Source organism: Pan paniscus, chromosome 2, assembly GCF_029289425.2.
Source record: "Pan paniscus chromosome 2, NHGRI_mPanPan1-v2.0_pri, whole genome shotgun sequence".
Classification (NCBI taxonomy): domain Eukaryota; kingdom Metazoa; phylum Chordata; class Mammalia; order Primates; family Hominidae; genus Pan; species Pan paniscus.
In genome coordinates, this window is record NC_085926.1 from 122,969,883 (window position 1) to 122,987,910 (window position 18,028).

At 44.5% G+C, this 18,028-nt stretch overlaps 1 protein-coding gene across 3 annotated transcripts in view; it reads right to left on the reverse strand.

Annotated features, from left to right (window-relative positions):
• Positions 1 to 18,028, reverse strand: part of HEG1 (heart development protein with EGF like domains 1) — a 90,175-nt gene that overhangs the window by 8,341 nt on the left and 63,806 nt on the right. For all 3 annotated transcript variants that reach the window (XM_034957247.3, XM_034957246.3, XM_034957245.3), the window contains 3 exons: positions 16,916 to 16,958; positions 16,759 to 16,796; positions 3,819 to 3,906 (listed from right to left, as the gene is read on the reverse strand). In XM_034957247.3, coding sequence (XP_034813138.2) covers positions 3,819 to 3,906; positions 16,759 to 16,796; positions 16,916 to 16,958 — 169 coding nt within the window. The remainder of the gene's footprint in view (positions 1 to 3,818; positions 3,907 to 16,758; positions 16,797 to 16,915; positions 16,959 to 18,028) is intronic.

The following is an 18,028-nucleotide window of genomic DNA, read 5'->3' on the forward strand; positions in this document are numbered from 1 at the left end:
TAGCATTATTATTGTTGTTATTTGGTATTTGCCTACAACAAGTAAATATGCAGTTAGGTGCAAAAAAAGATACAAAAATTCTTCCAACCCAAAGGGGCCAGATTATCAGGGGGCAGGGGGACAAAAACAGCAGCAATAGGGCAGATTTAGACTCTTCTACAGGACAGAGATCACTGTGTCTTGGGGGTGGCCAGGAAAACAAGGGTCATAAATTCACAGAATGCTGGAGCCAGAGGGGCCCTTAGACTCATTCTAGTCCAGTGGATCCCAAGCTGCCCAAGCATCAGAATTTACATGGGAAGAGTCTGGGTCTCCCCCAGATTGACTGAATCAGGAGCTCTGGGGATAGGATGGGGCAGCTGCAGCTCAGTAAAGAGACCTGACTTGTCCTCTGGGTCACCTTTTGCTACTAGAAGGTTTGGAACTAGAATTCAGGCCTCCAACTCTCCGGGCAGTGCTCTTTCTACTACACGAAGCAAATATTTCACAAGTCATAAAAACAGAATGGTTTGTTTATGAAAAAGCCCACCTATTTATACACCTGTACAAATTCTCATTTCAGCAGGTTACAGAAATGCTACTCGTGAGATCTCACTGACTGCAAATTGTTGGAATCTGTGTTCTTCACCTATCTAACCGGTCCAGGATCAGAAATTTTAAATTATATTTGTCACAGATAGGATAATCTGAAATCTTTTTCTTTCTACCTCACTAAACTACAAATAAGTTTTCTAGGGAAGGCAAAAAGTGACTCAGGGTCATAAAACCAAATGTCTAGCATGTGGCTTAGGTGCTGGCTCTTTGTGGAAGTTGGGAACAGACCTGCCACTGTGTTGCTTCCTGGTGGGTGGGGTACCTGGGCTCAGACAATGACATACTCATGCACAACTACCTTCTCTTCTCAGGAGCCAGCAGGCACAGGCTCCTTCCCCAAATGGGTACACCACACAGTACAGAACACGTAGCAAATATGAGGCTTCTGTCCCTTGAGCGCTCAGGTTATGTCCCTCTAGGTAACCATTCCTAGTCTCATCCCCTGGAGTTTATTTCCACTCATATGGTTTATCTTTGATGATTTGATGGCAATTTGGAAAATAATAGGCAAAGGCTATACCATAAGGCCTGCATTCCTAGTTGGGCAGTTAGGGCACATTGCTCTCTGCTGCCTTTTTGAAGACAGAGGATATCTTAAAATGTCCTTTATGTCAACGGTAGAAAAGATAACTAGCTATTTTGGGAGGTTCCCCCCATCTGTTACATCTAGATAATTCCTGCCATTATTATCATCTAAGTCAGAGGTCATAATTTTCCCTTATCTGAATAGATCATCACAGAGAAGGGGAATCAATTTCCTCCTTTCTCTTCCTTTTCCAATAGAAACCCAATCTCAGTGGCTTCCAGGAAGCCCAAAGCATCCCACATTGCTGCTACAACTTCTCTACTGCAAAAATATTTCATCTTTCTTTGTCTGCTTCTCTTTCTGTACATAGCTTTACTGAGAAACAGTTCACATATCATACAATTCACTCATTTAATGGTTTCTGGCATATTCAGACTTGTGCAACCATCATCACAATTTTAGAACAGTTTCATCACCCCAAGAAGAAACCCCATACCCCTTAGCCACCATCTTCCAATTCTCCCCTTTTCCCCACCACTCTGGCCCTAGACAACCATTAATCTACTTTCCAACTCTATTAGATTTGCCTATTTCAGATAAGTCATATAAATAGAATCATACAGTAGGTGGTCTTTTGGGACTGGCTTGTTTCACTTAGCGTATTTTCAGGGTTCACCCATGTTATAGTATGTATCAGTACTTCATTCAGTTTATGCTGGAATCATATTCCATTGTAGAAATATATCACATTTTGTTTATCCATTGACAAACATTGGTAGAGTTTTCACCTTTTGGCTATTGTAAATAATGTTGCTGTGAACATTCACGTGAAGTTTTTGTGTGAGTATACCTTTTCACTTCTCTTGCTATACCTAAGAGTGGAAGTGCTGGGTCCAATGGTAACTCTGTCTTTAACTTTCAGACTTTTTCAAAGCGGCTGCACCATTTTACATTCCCACTAGCAGTGTATGGGGGATTCTGATTTTTCCACTTCCTCACCAATGCTTGTTATTTTCTAGGTGTTTTTTTGTTTTGTTTTGTTTTGTTTGAGACGGAGTCTGGCTCTGTCACCCAGGCTGGAGTGCAGTGGCATGATCTCAGCTCACTGCACCTCTGCCTCCCAGGTTCAAGCAATTCTCCTGCCTCAGCCTCCCGAGTAGCTGGGATTACAGGCATGCACCACCACACCCAGCTAATTTTTTATATTTTTGGCGGAGACAGGGTTTCACCATGTTGGCCAGGCTGGTCTTGAACTCATGACCTGAAGTGATCCACTCGCCTCGAACTCCCAAAGTGCTGGAATTACAGGCTGAGCCACTGTGCCCAGCAGCTGTTTTCTATTTTTTTTTTTAATAGCCATCTTAATGGGTGTGAAGTGGTGTCTCATGGTGGTTTCGATTTGCATTTCCTAGGTGACTAATGATGTTGACCATCTTTTCGTGTGTGCCATGATCGGGATATAGTTTGTCCCCACCCAGTCTCATGCTGAAATTTAATCCCCAGTGTGGAGGTGCTGGGGGATGGGGCCTACAGGGAGGTGTCTGGGCCATGAGGGCAGATCTCTCATGAAAGGACTAATACCTTTCCTGGGAAAGCTGGTTGTTCAAAAGAGCCTGATACCTCTCCCCTAGCCCCCCACCTCTTGCTTTCTTTCTCATCAGGTGGCTCCCTTCATCTTCCTCCAGGAGTGGAAGCAGCCTGAGGCCCTCACCAGATACAGACGCCCAATCTCAAAATTTGCAGCCATCAGAATTGTGAGCCAAATAAACCTTTTTCTTTAGAAACTACCCATTGATATGGTTCGGCTATGTCCCCATCCAGATCTCATCTTGAATTCCCACGTGTTGTGGGAGGGACCTGGTGGGAGATGGTTGAATCATGGGGGTGGGTCTTTCCCATGCTGTTCTCATGATAGTAAATGAGTCTCATGAGATCTGATGGTTCTATACGGGGGAGTTTCCCTGCACAAGCTCTCTCTTTGCCTGCTGCCATTCACGTAAGACATGTCTTGCTCCTCTTTGCCTTCCACCATGATTGTGAGGCTTCCCCAGCCACGTGGAACTGTAAGTCCATTAAACCTCTTTATTTTGCAGATTGCTCAGTCTTGGGCATGTCTTTATCAGCAGTGTAAAAATGGACTAATATACCCAGCCTCAGGTATTCCTTTACAGCAACACAAAATGGACTAAGACAACGTGCTTATTGGCCATCTGTATCTCTTCTTTGAAGAAATGTCTATTCAAGTTTTTGTCCAGTTTTAAAATTAGGTTGTTGAGTTGTAAGAGTTCCTTCTATATTCTAGATACAAGTCCCTTATTAGACACATAATTTGCAAGTATTTTCTCATGCAACCCATATTTGCAAGTATGGGTTGTCTTTTCACTTTCTTGATAGTGTCCTTTGGAGTACAAAAGTTTTTAATTCTGATGAAGCCCAGTTTATTTCTTTTTTCATTTCCTGCTTGTGCTTTCAGCTATTCTTTTCTAATAAAGAAAATGAAGTTCCATTTACTCCCCTTCTTTTTCCTCACAGGCACCAACTATCGTGAATTCCCTTTCTCCTTTTTTAAAAATGGGTTAGTCACACATTATGGTTTAATATTGTGAACCATCTCAAGTATCCTGTAAAAGAATACAAACTGACCCTTGTATAGCACAGGCAAAGGAATGGGATTGGAATCTGAACCCTCATCACTTACCTGCAACAGGTAACAATCAGTGCAATGCCTAGGATGAGCAGGAGCCCACCTCCCGCGGCTGCGATCACCACAGTGATAAGCTGATAGGCTAAACGTAAAACAAACAAAAAAGCATATTGGCTGGAGGTAATGAAGGAATGAGTGAGTTCTCAAGAATGGTCTCCCCTGACTCTACAGTCACCACCCTGCCTTGAGGGGTGCCCTCGCCTACAACTTCCTACTCTCTGGCAAGGGATCCTCAATGGCTATCTCCAAGGCTCTCCATATTGAGAAAAGTTTTTTGTTGTTGTTGTTGTTGTTGTTTTCTGAGACAGAGTCTCACCCTGTCGCCCAGGCTGGAGTGCAGTGGTGCAATCTCAGCTCACTGCAACCTCCGCCTCCTGGGTTCAAGCGATTCTCCTGTCTCGGCCTCCCAAGTAGCTGGGACTACAGGTGCGTGCCACCAGGCCCGGCTAATTTTTTGTATTTTTAGTAGAGACAGGGTTTCACCGTGTTAGCCAGGATGGTCTCAATCTCCTGACCTCGTGATCCACCTGCCTCAGCCTCCCAAAGTTCTGGGATTACAGGCATGAGCCACCACGCCCGGCCAAAAAGCTCCCTTTTTTAAGCCACTCCTAGGATGGTGGCTCCTAACTTTTACCTGTGCACCAGCCCCGATGAAATTTTCACCAACCCACGGTAGAAAAAGAAAAATAAATGTGAGTTATGAGTTTTTTAAAAACTTAATTTGTTCCTCTTTGATAACTGTTCTATAATCTAAGATTTTTGTCCTTTCTACTTTTCTCTGTCACTTAAGATGGATGCCTTTTATCATGTGTAAATTATGCCTCAGTAAATCTGATTTTTATTAAAGTAATGGATGGGTCCAGGAGACCGAGGTTGCTGTGAGCTGAGATCAAACCACTGCACTCCAGCCTGGGTGACACAGTGAGACTCTGTCTCAAAAATAAATAAATAAATAAATAAAAAAGTAATGGAGATAACGCAGAATCTTTTCTTGGTCACTTCCCACCCTTTGGTGTTGTTTAATTTTTTGAGTTAATGGTGATAGTAGATATAAAAATTCTTTTTTTTTTTCTTTTTTTTTCCGAGACGGAGTCTTGCTCTTGTTGCCCAGTCTGGAGTGCAATGGTGCGATCCCGGCTCACTGAACCTCCACCTCCTGGGTTCAAGCGATTCTTCTGCCTCAGCCTCCTGAGTAGCTGGGATTACAGACACGTGCCACCATGCCCTGCTAATTTTTTTGTGTTTTTAGTAGAGACGAGGTTTCGCAATGTTGGCCAGACTGATCTCGAACTCCTAACCTCAGGTGGTCCACCAGCCTCGGCCTCCCAAAGTGCTGGGATTACAGGCTTGAGCCACCATGCCTGGCCTAAAAATTCTTGATTCAGTTCTAGATTTTTACTTGATAAAATAAAAAGGAGGCAACCCTAGGTTAGACTCCCCAATTTTATAAGGAACATTACTGATCAGTTAAGTCTAGAGTCTGGGAATCACTGCATCAACCATGCTAGGGACTGAGTAGCTCCTCAATAGATACACATCAAATTTAATTACCAGAAATTAGCAGTGATTTAAGCAAGTACATATCATATGTAGAAAGCAATATTAAAAGCTTTAATGAATTGCTTTTATATCTATGTATTTCTGGTAAAATCATATCTTCAATAAATTTTATTAAATATTCCTATTGATTTTTTGGTTGTGGAAATACAAGAAAATTGTGTTCTCTAGTTGTAGGATCCAGGATGAAACACCAGTAGCCGGATTCTCGATAGTAAATTAAGATTGGAGCCTGTAATCCCAGCACTTTGGGAGGCCGAGGCAGGCAGATCACGAGGTCAGGAGATTGAGACCATCCTGGCTAACATGGTGAAACCCCGTTTCTACTAAACAAGGATGTAAACAAGGATGAGGTACAGGGCTGACACCTTCCTCCCCTCCTCACCAAGCTTCTAGAGCACTAGGTGCTGGTTGAGAATGAAGACAGGCAACAGGTAGACTATGAGCAAATACAAGCCATGCAACAATTTTCCTATCCTTTTATTTAAATAAATAGCACAGAAACCTGGCTATTACGTAAAACCATCAGTATTAGGATACAAAAGCCATCAGTATTAAGATACACAGGAAACAAAGCCAAGCCACAGAATAAACACATTCTCTTCCTTACCTCCCAACACATGTATTTGAAAGTTTCTTTTTTAACAAAAGTGAAGACAGAAAACAAACCTCTTGAATTTATCCACTTTTCTTCATCTCCCCCAGCATGGCTCTGAGCTACCATCATCCCTTGTCTGGACAACTGCAGCTGCTTCCCAACACATCCACCTGTGCCCAGTCTTGTCCACTCACTATTATAGAAAGCAAATCTGATCTTGCCATTTCCCTGCTTTAAAAAACCTCTGTGGCTCCCTTTTTTCCTAAAGACCAGAGTCTGGCTCCTGCTTATCCTGCCACACCAAGTTAAATTTTCTCACTTCCAACAAAACAAGTAAGCATCCATTTTAGAAGTGACCCTTGCAAGTGGCTGCAGCTGTAGCAGGTTCCTGTTGGAAACAAGCAGTTTTGTCTAAAAAGAGACACAGATGGTGTAGACCAGTGCTTCTCAAACTATCTGTGGTCAAGGACCAGTTTTTTTATTTTTTTTTTATTTTTACAGTGTCTGGCTCCATTGCCCAGGCTGGAGTGCAATGGTGTGATCTCGGCTCACTGCAACCTCTTCCTCCCAGGTTCAAGCGATTCTCATGCCTCAACCTCCTGAGTAGCTGTGATTACAGGCACGCGCCACCATGCCCAGCTAATTTTTTGGCATTTTTAGTAGAGATGGGGTTTTGCTATGTTGGCCAGGCTGGTCTCAAACTCTTGGCCTCCAGTGATCCGCTCACCTCGGCCTCTCATGGTGCTGAGATTACAGGTGTGAGCCACAGCGCCTGGCCTGAGGACCAGTTTTTGCTTGCTTGTTTGTGCTTCTGGATATCCTTTTTTTTTTTTGAGACAGGTCTCACTATGTTGCCCACACTGGAGTGCAGTGGCAAAATCACAGTTCACTGCAGCCTTCAACTCCTGGGCTCAAGCAATCCTTCTGCCTCAGCCTGCCAAGCAGCTGGGACCACGGGCGCAACTAATTTTTGGTTTTTGTAGGGACAGGGTATCACTATGTTGTCCAGGCTGGTCTTGAACTCCTGGCCTCAAGTGGTCCTCTCACCCTGGCCTCCCAAAGTGCTGGGATTACAGGTGTGAGCCACTGCGCCCAACCTGGATATTCTTTTTAAATAAAGAAAATAAAGTCGCATGTGCTCCTCCCCTCATCTGTCCCCACAGGCACCAACTATCATAAATTTCACTTTTTCCTTTTTTTTTTTTTTTTAAAGTTTTTTTTTTTAAAGTCACAGTCAACTCGACTGTGGACTGATATATTTGTGAAATATAATAAAACTCTTTTCCAAGGCTCCCATGCTTGGATGTCACAGTTATGTCAAGTTAATATAAACATTTCTAAGTGCTCACTCTCAACTTCTGTGTTATCTTGCCATGGTCCAGTAACAGTTCACACGGCAGACCACAAGTTGTACAGCACTGGCATAGACGAGGGCTTCTCAAACTCCCGTCTGCATCTCAGTCACCCACAAGCCTTGTTAAAACCCAGATTCCTGGTCCCTGCTCCAAGAGATTTGGTTCAGTCATACTGGGCAGGGGCTCAGAACCTCACTTCTAGAGGCTTCTATGGGATGGTGCTGCTGCCAGCCAATGGACCAGACCGTGGGTAGCACTGGTTTAGATTACACAGGAGAGGAAAGAGCACTGGGCTGAAAGCCAGGAGACCACCCAGCACACAAGCAGAGAGAAAGAGCCTGGGAGGAACTCACCAAAATGTTTGCACAAGTTAGCACTGCCTCGGGTAATGGTGGATAATTTGCTTTCTTCTTTGTGCTTTTCTGTATTTCCCAAATTTTATTTACATATTTACATATGCACACACACACACACACCCCTCCCTGAAATCTTGACATTGTGTATATATACACATACATATTTTTTTTTTTCTTTTTGAGACGGAGTCGCCCAGGCTGGAGTGCAGTGGCACGATCTTGGCTCACTGCAACCTCTGCCTCCTGGGTTCAAGCGATTCTCCTTCCTCAGCCAGCTGAGTAGCTGGGATTATAGGAATGAACCACCATGCTCAGCTAATTTTTGTATTTTTAGAGAGATGGAGTTTCACCATGTTGGCCAGGCTGGTCTCAAACTCCTGACCTCATGATCCGCCCGCCTCGGCCTCCCAAAGTGCTGGGATTACAGGCGTGAGCCACCACGCCCAGTCATATACATATTTTTTAAAGAGTACATTTGAAGTTCTTTGGCAGCCATGTCACTGTAACCTTGTAATATCCCCCACAGATCTTCTTAAAATCATTCTACAACTGATCTTTTGGGGTTAAGTACTGATTTTAGATTTATGATGACGTAGAAGTGCATGGATTTGAATAAGTGCCAACTGAAGTGTTTCCTAGCTTTAGAGGTGCTCTGAATATTTAGGTGAGACAGAGGCAGTGAATGTCATCTTAGGCTTGTCTGTCCTATCCTTTTTAGTGCGAAAAGATTTCTGGAATGAAGAGCTTGGAATTCTTAGTCCTACTTTCTTCTTGGCATTTGTTGACATTTCAGTCTTTCTCAAGCAATGGCTCCATGTTTCCCTTATTCTTCACAGCTTGACATTGCTGTCATCACAGTTAGCATCTTTCGTCAAACCAACAGCACATTCTGGGCCTTAGCCTTTCCCCAGAGCCATATTTGTTTATGTTTATATGCTTATTTGGATGGGATCTACTGGACTATCTGCTTAGCCACCCCCCTTCTGAAAACTGTGCACCCCCTTCCATCTGCAGCCAGGGGTGGGCACACTCGGACATGTAACACCATCCCCTGGACACAGCTGGCTGGTCCTGGAACAAACCCACCATCCAAAGTGGATCAATTAGTTACTTCCCAGGAATTTGAGAAAAGAGGGCCATCACTTTCACAATTGCTGAGCTAGAGACCTCCCCACCCCCAACCAAGAGCTGTTTGGTGACCCTATTTCCCATCATGTTGTCTGGGAAGGAGAGCCTGCATACAGATACATGGCAAAGAGTGGAGATGAGACATGAGGATGCAGTCATGGCAACATGTGCTCTCACAGGAAGCTCCTCGCTACCCCCAGCTGCTGAGCTTCCTTCCTCCACTTCCTTGGTTCCTTCCACTCCTGATGCCAGGATTCTTCCAATAAACTCTCTTTGTCGCTTAGGCTAGCTAGGCTCACTTACTCCAGGAGAACCTTAGCCAACCGTCCTTTAAGATTCTTGAACACATTACAGAATTTTCTAGGTAGCCACATTAGTTTTTATCTTACAATGCATTCAGTTCTCTCCATATTTTTCCTCACTGAGCTCACTTGTGATTTATGGTTAGAATTTTGCCTTTTATTTTTTAATCTTTTTTTGAGACAAGGTCTTGCTCTGTCACCCAGGCTGCAGTGTAGTGGCATGATTACAGCTCACTGCAACCTCAACCCCCCAGCTCAAGTGATCCTCTCACCTCAGTTTCCCAAGTAGCTGGGACACTAAGTGCATGCCACCATGCCTGGCTGATTTTTTTTTTTTTTTTTTTTTTTTTTTTTTAGAGATGAGGTCTCGCTATGTTGCCCAGGTTGGTCTCAAATTTCTGGGCTCAAGCAATCCTCCCTCCTCAGCCTCCTAAAGTGCTGGGATTACAGGTGTGAGCCACCGCACTCAGACGGATTTTGCCTTTAAAATCTTTCCATTCCTCTTCCATCTCTGTTCACAGCATTCTTATTTTCTCCTGCACCTTCTGAAATTCACCTTTTGCAAGTCTACAACCAGGGTGTGAACATACCCAGTGCCCACCACTCTCCACTGTGACAGTGCCCCACATGATTGTCACTTTCTCCTGATGTTTTACACAACTCTATCCCTTCCACCTCACCAAATAGTCCTCGCTAGCAGAAGGGTTGGGTACAGAACAGCAGTTCCCTCTCCCCAATCCCTGCCTTACCCCGTTTGAAGTGAAGGGAGGCCAGTCAAGACCGAGTAAAATGACTGCTTTTAGCTGAATGAGACTTCCAGCTGCCTTCTGGGTAATATTAATAGATTCTCCCTCCTTCCTCCTAAGCAGTTTAGTGCTGTCTTCCCAGATGTTTGTTCTGAGTGACTCCCACCAACACACAGCATTTCCATTGGTCTAAGTCTTTTATAACCCAAGGCAACAACTGGGTGAACACAACTGAAAGACACCTTCTACACCTGCCATCAGACCGTGGGTTGGGCTGGGAAGACAGTGTAGAAAGATATTTAAGCGGAATGTCTGGCTTCACGGGAAGAGGGCTGTCAGTGGGGAAGGTAGACTCTCACTCCCTGCTGGCTACACTGGGAGGCTGTGAGGCAGGGGTCTCCTCTGAAGAGGTGCAGACCCTTTGAATGAAAGGATGACCTACAAAAGAGACATGTGGCAAATATGAAAGAGGGATGGAAAAAAATGTCTGTGGCCAGAAAAAAGTAATCTAGGAGAATTATGTGAGCTCTATGATCACAAAATGACAATAACCATAAAACAGAAAAATGAGGCCAGGCACGGTGGCTCATGCCTGTAATCCCAGCTTTGGGAGGCTGAGGCAGGTGAATCACCTGAGTTCAGGAGTTCGATACCAGCCTGGCCAACGTGATGAAACCCTGCCTCTACTAAAAATACAAAAAGTTACCCAGGTGTGGTGGTGGGGTCCTGTAATTCCAGCTACTCAGGAGGCTGAGGTAGGAGAATCCCTTGAACCCCAGAGGCAGAGGATGCAGTGAACCAAGATCGCGCCATTGCACTCCAGCCTGGGCAACAAGAGTGAAACTCCGTCTCAAAAAAAACCAAAAAACAAAAAAACAACCAAAAAACAAAACAAAAACAAACAAACAAAAAACAGAAGAATGGCTTAGATGACAGAATATTTTAAAAAGAGACTTTTGAAAGGCAGTAAGAGGGGAATGGTTAAGCAAATTACAGTAGGTCCATAGAGCAGAATTTCACAGGACTATCAAAAGTAACATTATAAAATTATGTAAGTGAAAACATTCCACAGTTTACTAGGTTTAAAAGCAGGTTACAGAACAGTATGTTCAGTGAGATCGAATTTCTGTTAAAAAGACATACACATATATATCTCTGGAAAAATATATAATACCAGTGTTTCTCTAACTTTAATATGCATATAAATATGCATATTAACTAAATTTATGGGCCTGGTGAGAATTCAGATTCGGATTCAGTGGGTCTGGAGTGGGGAGCCCGAAGTTGCTCATTTCCAACAAGCTCCAAGGTGACATGGATCCTGCTGGCCTATGCCCCACACTTAGTAGTAAGGAAACATGGTCAACATAGTGTTTAATGGGTGGTGAGACTGTTTACTCTCCTCTTCCCTTAACTTCTATTTATTTTCTAATTAATTTGGGTTAAAATAGGGGAAATTAATGGGCATGTGCTATATTGTTATTTTTTAAAAAAGGAATTTATTTTAAAAATAGAAAAAAGGCTAAACAACCCAAAGTGTCATGAGAGCAATCATGAAACTGTGAGGAGGAACCAACGTAAACTTCCAGCAACAGAGGAAATGTGCACGCCCTAAGAAAAGGGTGGAGGCAAGGGGAGTGAGAGACACATCTGATGACACATTCCTAAAAGAATTCTGGGGCCATCTGGCAAATGGTATATTTGCTGTTGAAATTGGTGGAATCTGGGATATAAACAGAGAGATATTTTACGTGTTTAAAAAATTAAAAGGAGAGCCGTGATAAGAAAGGTGCAGGCCTGCGCTGCCCAGGAGTGGGGGCCCTGCTCCAGCAGGGGGTGAAGACTTGAGAGAAAGGTTTGTCCTGCCCTTTCCAGATATTTATTCGTTTACTTATTTTTTGAGACAGAGTCTTGCTCTGTCGCCCAGGCTGGAGTGCAATGGTGCAATCTCGGCTTACTGCAGCCTCTGCCTGCCAGGTTCAAGCGATTATCCTGCCTCAGCCTCCCGAGTAGCTGGGATTACAGGCATGCGCCACCACGTCCAGCTAATTTTCGTATTTTTAGTAGAGATGAGGTTTCACCATGTTGGCCAGTCTGGTCTCGAACTCCTGACCTCAAATGACTCTCCTGCCTCGGCCTCCCAAAGTGCTGGGATTACAGGCGTGAGCCACTGTGCCTTGCCCTTTCCAGTTTCTCTGTAAGGAGCAAGGACTGAAATCTGGGCACAAGTAGAAAGTGCACAGAAACTTTTGAGGGGTAGGACATAGGTTATGCCTAATGCCAAAATCTACTGGAGTTGGATGATGTGTGCTTGGCTGGAAAAAGCCAGCCTCCCCAGCCTCATTGGGCTTGGGTAGAGCATCTGCCCTAAGAAGCCTGCATAGAGAAGAAGCATTTCTTGCCTACGAAAAATCCAGCCTGAGTCACAGCCCCAGGAAGGCCCCTGCTGTCTTGGGTGGCAATAATGGGAGTAATAGCGGTGGGCAGTCAGAGCCCTGCTATTTGGCACAAAACGTTGAGTGATGATTCACAGACTCCCAATATGCTATCACCATAGAGAGGGATGAATTCCCAACTCCTTAACCAACACCCAGGTCTTGGCCCAGACCTCAGAGAAAGAGGCAGGTGGCAAGTGCTACTTATTATCAGCCACTATAATATTAACTCTCTTGCAACACCGAAACTAATAGAGATATCAAAATGATAAAGTGATATTTACATGCCATCACAGAATAACAAAAGTTACCAAACTAAAGATAGGCGGCCGGTTCTAAAAGGTGGCCAGGAGCAAACCATCCAGATAGGCCTCTGCCCTCTGCTGGACACAGTGACAGTGACTTGGACAAATGGGAAGGAAAAGGAAGTCTGAGGAATCAGAGAGAAATCTTGGCTACTTCCAGAACCCCACAAAAATAAAGGAGAGGACTTGACTTTTTCCTAACATAAGAACTTACAGAATAGTCAATGACATAGGGAAACAGCATCCCCAAACATGTATAGTACTTAATAATCTCTGAGAAAAAAATTACCAGTGCCACTTAGAATAATGCCCTGCAGCTCACACCCCTTTCCTGCAGCCCTTTATAGACTCATGTTCCCTCGATGGATCACTCTTCCATTCGCTGAGAAACATGAAGCATTTTCTAATAAAACTTATTTAGGGGTCAGGTGTGGTAGCTCATGCCTGTAATCCTAACACTTTGGGAGACCAACGTGGGAGGATTGCTTGAGACTGAGAGGTTGAGGCTACAGTGAGCCATGATCAGGCCACTGCACTCCAGCCTGGGCAATAGAGAGAGACCTCATCTCTAAAAATAAAAAATAAAAACTAGGGAGCTGTCTGACCAAAGCAGGTTTAAAGTACTAGCTCATTCTATGAGAGGCCTGTCAGGGATGAGAGGCACCAAGAGGACTGAGCAGGTCATATCTCTTACCTCCTGCTCCCTGGCTCACCCGAGGGGCACACGTGGAGAACAGGGTGGCCACACCTCCACACCTCTCACCTGTCTCACTGGCTCCCTCTTTCTCTGCCATCAGGTGGGATTGCATTCAGATGAGTTTCTTGCACACGTGATACAGGTCTGCTGCACTTTGAGCCTCCTGCTGCTAAGCCTCTCTCTTTTTTTTTTTTTTTTTTTTTGAGACGGAGTCTCGCTGTGTCGCCCCGGCCAGAGTGCAATGGCGCTATCCCGGCTCACTGCAAGCTCCGCCCCCCCAGGTTCACGCCATTCTCCTGCCTCAGCCTCCTGAGTAGCTGGAACTACAGGCGCCTGCCACCATGCCCAGCTAATTTTTTGTATTTTTAGTAGAGACGGGGTTTCACCGGGTTAGCCAGGACGGTCTCAATCTCCTGACCTCGTGATCCGCCCGCCTCGGCCTCCCAAAGTGCTGGGATTACAGGCGTGAGCCACAGCGACCGGCCAAGCCTCTCTGTTTCTAACAATATCTTAGGATCAGGTCCGCAGGCTTGTGATGTAACCTCTACTCTTAGCCTTGAAGCATCTCTTCTGAAAGACTATATATGTGTACACACACACACACACACACACACACACACACACATATATATACCATGTAGTTCTAGTATTCCAGCATTTGGGAAACAAGACTCAAATATCCTAAATTTCTGTCTGATTATTCAGCCTCCTTTTTCCACATTGAAACGTTATAGATTTTCTTATCTATTTTTGTGCACAGGCTACTCCATTCTCTGATCAGTTTACGAGCTCTCTGTGACTCTGTTCTGGTTTCAAGTGAGAAATGAGATTCACACGAAAAAGTGAACACACACCACTCTGTAGACCAGGCAGCCCCTTTAAGGCACAGATATCCTCCTAAACACAAAAGCATAAAGACCCTGAGCCCAGCTGAGAAACTGGCTTGCCTAAATACTGATCTTTAGAAAAGGACATGTACTGCCATCCAGACTGTTTTACATAAGCCAAATCTCCAAAATACTCAAGCCTACCCTGTTCAGCATTGACACCTAAAAAGAATTTTGACTATTCTTTAATTTATTAAATAAAAAAGCCTAAAATATGATAACTTCCTTGCCTAATATTATTAAACTGAGTGCACCAAACACCATTTAGAGCGTGATGACTGGGGTCCATTGGAGTGAAGGGCCGTGCTCACATGGTTCTATGGCCCCACAGTGTCCTCTGGGACTTCTAAAGAGTACAGGGTTGTTTACTACACCACTCAGGGCTGCAGGTTCCTACTTAAAAAACAAACATCGGCCGGGCACGGCGGCTCATGCCTGGAATCCCAGCACTTTGGGAGGCCGAGGTGGGCGGATTACAAGGTCAAGAGATCGGGACCATCCTGGCCAACATGGTAAAACCCTGTCTCTACTAAAAATACAAAAATTAGCTGGGTGTGGTGGTGCACACCTGTTGTCCCAGCTACTTGGGAGACTGAGGCAAGAAAATCGCTTGAACCCAGGAGGCGGAGGTTGCAGTGAGCCGAGATCATGCCACTGAACTCCAGCCTGGCGACAGAACAAGACTCCATCTCAAAAACACAAAAAAAACAAATATCAATTCTGTGAGCTCCTCCCTCTCTAGTCATATGACTATAAATATAATTGCTTTTAGAATTGCCTCCCTAGTCTTTCTCTGAGGCTATCTTCTGTAACCTCTTGCTAGTCTGCAGTCAAGATAAATCAGATGACCAAAGTCATCAGTAATCCTAAATGGATATGTAATTCCAAGTCTCTAGACTCTGACCTGAGAGTATAGCGCCATGCTGGGTGCACCAAGAGAGTTTTATGTCAGTTTTATATTCAGCATTGAATGTGTTTGATTTTTATTTCATTATTTTTATTTTTTAGTTATGCTCAAAGAAAGTCAATAATGAAACTTGCTAATAGAAAACCTTTACGAACAAAGAAAACACCACTGAAGAAATCAGATGTAAGGTATACCACTGGGGAATAGAAACGGGGGGCTTTTTTACACACATTAAATAAAATCATGTCTACTTTCCTTCTAGTAAACTTATAATATAGTCCACTGGCACATTTGTCTGTAGGATGAGAGCCAAAGCTGTCCTAAACTAAAATCTTCATTGTTAGTATTTCTATTACATCCTATGATATGCTATATCCCCAAATTTAATTTTGCAGATAATTTCAATTTCTAATGTATGAATATAAGAAAATGTCAGTGCAAGCAGTCTTAAATGAATCACAACTGCTTTTCTCCAAGAACTGGATTAGGTGCAAAACACGCCCCACTCACAGTCCCCACCAACACTTTTGGCTGCTTGGCGTTCCACCCTCTACTTCCACCTGGATCAGAGAGCACTCCTAAGTGTGTCTCTAGCATGCCTGGTGGGACTATGCTGGAAATATCTAAGCTGCACCCACATTCTCCTCTGTCCAGTCTGTTCTCAATGCAGCCCAAATTGCTTTCCTTGATCAAACTGCTTTCCTGCTCTAAGACTTTTGCCAGCTGCCTGACAGTTATTGATTAGAGTCTACACTCCTCAGCCTGGTGATCCCAACCCCAACAGTTCAGACCCCATATACTTTGCCAATCCAAATCCTCTACTTTCTGCCTTCCTATCTTCCTATCTTCCAGTCACACCCACTTACACACTGTCCCCAGAACACCAAGGGCCCATGGCTGCCTCAAGACCTTTGTCTAAGTTGCTCCCTCTGCCTGGGATGTCCTCCCCCCATACCTGCCAGTCTAAATCTTTCCTACTGTTCCTCTAATTCCACTCCCTCCAAGAAGTACTGTCGAGTGTCCTCTCATTCTTCTGTGGGCACAGTCCCTGCCTCCCCGTCCCACACCCCATGTCTGGTTATCACAGTAACACTCAGCACACAGCAGGGGTATTTAGGAGTGAGTGTTTCACTCCCTGCCCAGCCCAGACCTTGAGCCCCTGAACAGTACCAGTCAAGTCTTTCTCTTTGTTTTTTTTTTTGTTGTTGTTTTTTGGGTTTTTTTTTTTTTTTAAATGAAGTGTCGCTCTGTCACCCAGGCTGAAGTGCAGTGGCGTGATCTCGGCTCACTGCAACCTCCGCCTCCCAGGTTCAAGCGATTCTCTCACCTCAGCTTCCCAAGTAGCTAGGATTACAGGCATGTGCCATCACACCCAGCTAATTTTTGTATTTTTACTAGAGACAGGCTTTCACTATGTTGGCCAGAATGGTCTCTAACTCCTGGCCTCAAGTGATCCTCCTGCCTCCGTCTTCCAAAGTGCTGGGATTACAGGCGTGAGCCACCACGCCCGGCCTTTCTCTTTGTTTCCCCCATGCCATTGGCACAGAACCTAAGAAGACAGCGGGTGTGAACTAAGGGAAGTGGGAGGAGACTGACACCTGTGCACTAACAACAGGGCCGGGCCCCTGCCCACGCATAATGGTCCACTTTTGTACACTTACGGTTTCCACAGTTGAGACCACCAAGGCCAAATGGGCAACTGCAAGCCAAGAAAGAAAAAAGGGCAAGAATTAGTTTCCAATCTCAAAAGAAATAAGTGAGGCAATTTATCTAAATAAGATTTGTAACAAAATTAGACTAAATCAACATGGAGCCTACCTCATGCAGGTTTCATTTTCAAGCCTATATCCATCTTCACATGCTGAAAGACAAAAGGAAAATGCATGAGTGTGTCTATTTACCTCTCCCAAACTCCCAGTTAATTAAACGCCAGCCACCCTAAAGTCCACAAGATTATTCTAGTACCAGAAGGCTGCAAACTGCTTTGGAATGATCCTCACTTAAATACTGTTGCCGGTACAACTCTTTTTTTTTTTTTTCTGGGACAGAGTCTCGCTCTGTCGCCCAGGCTGGAGTGCAGTGGTGCCATCTTGGCTCACTGCAACCTCCACCTCCTGGGTTCAAGCGATTCTCCAGCCTCAGCCTCCCAAGTAGCTGGGATTACAGGCATGTGCCACCATGCCCAGCAAATTTTTGTATTTTTAGTAGAGATGGGGTTTCACCCTGTTGCTCAGGCTTGTCTCGAACTCCTGAGTTCAAAGTGATCTGCCCGCCTCTGCCTCCCAAAGTGCTGGGATTACAGGCATGATTCACCATGCCTAGCCTCAAATCTTAACCTTATCAAGAAACTTTTCTTAACCTCTTTGTGGCTCTCAATCTCCCAGCTATAAAAAGTATTTTATTGGAGGTGATTAAGTGAAATAAGGCAATCCAATGGCTTAGTACAGGTCTGGTACATAGTAACCACTAAATCAGGGTTTTGTAGTTGTAATTATTATTACTTTTTGAGATGAGTCTAGCTTTGTTGCCCAGGCTGGAGTGCAGTGGCACTATCTTGGCTCACTGCAACCTCGACCTCCCAGGTTCAAACGATTCTCCTGCCTCAGCCTCCCAGGTAGCTGGGATTACAGGGGCCCGCCACGAAGCCTGGCTAATTTTTGTATTTTCAGTAGAGATGAGGTTTCACCATGTTGGCCAGGCTGCTCAAACTCCTGACCTCAGATGATCCGCCCTCCTCGGCCTCCCAAAGTACTAGGATTAAAGGCGTGAGCCACCATGTCGGGCACGTAGTTGTAATTATTATATGACCAATGCAATTCATTTAGAAGTTCTCTATAGATGAAGAATGTCCCCTGGGGAAACTCTTTCCATCACAAAGACATATGGCTCCCCTTCTTTAATGTAAATCAAACCTTTCACCTGATAATGGCC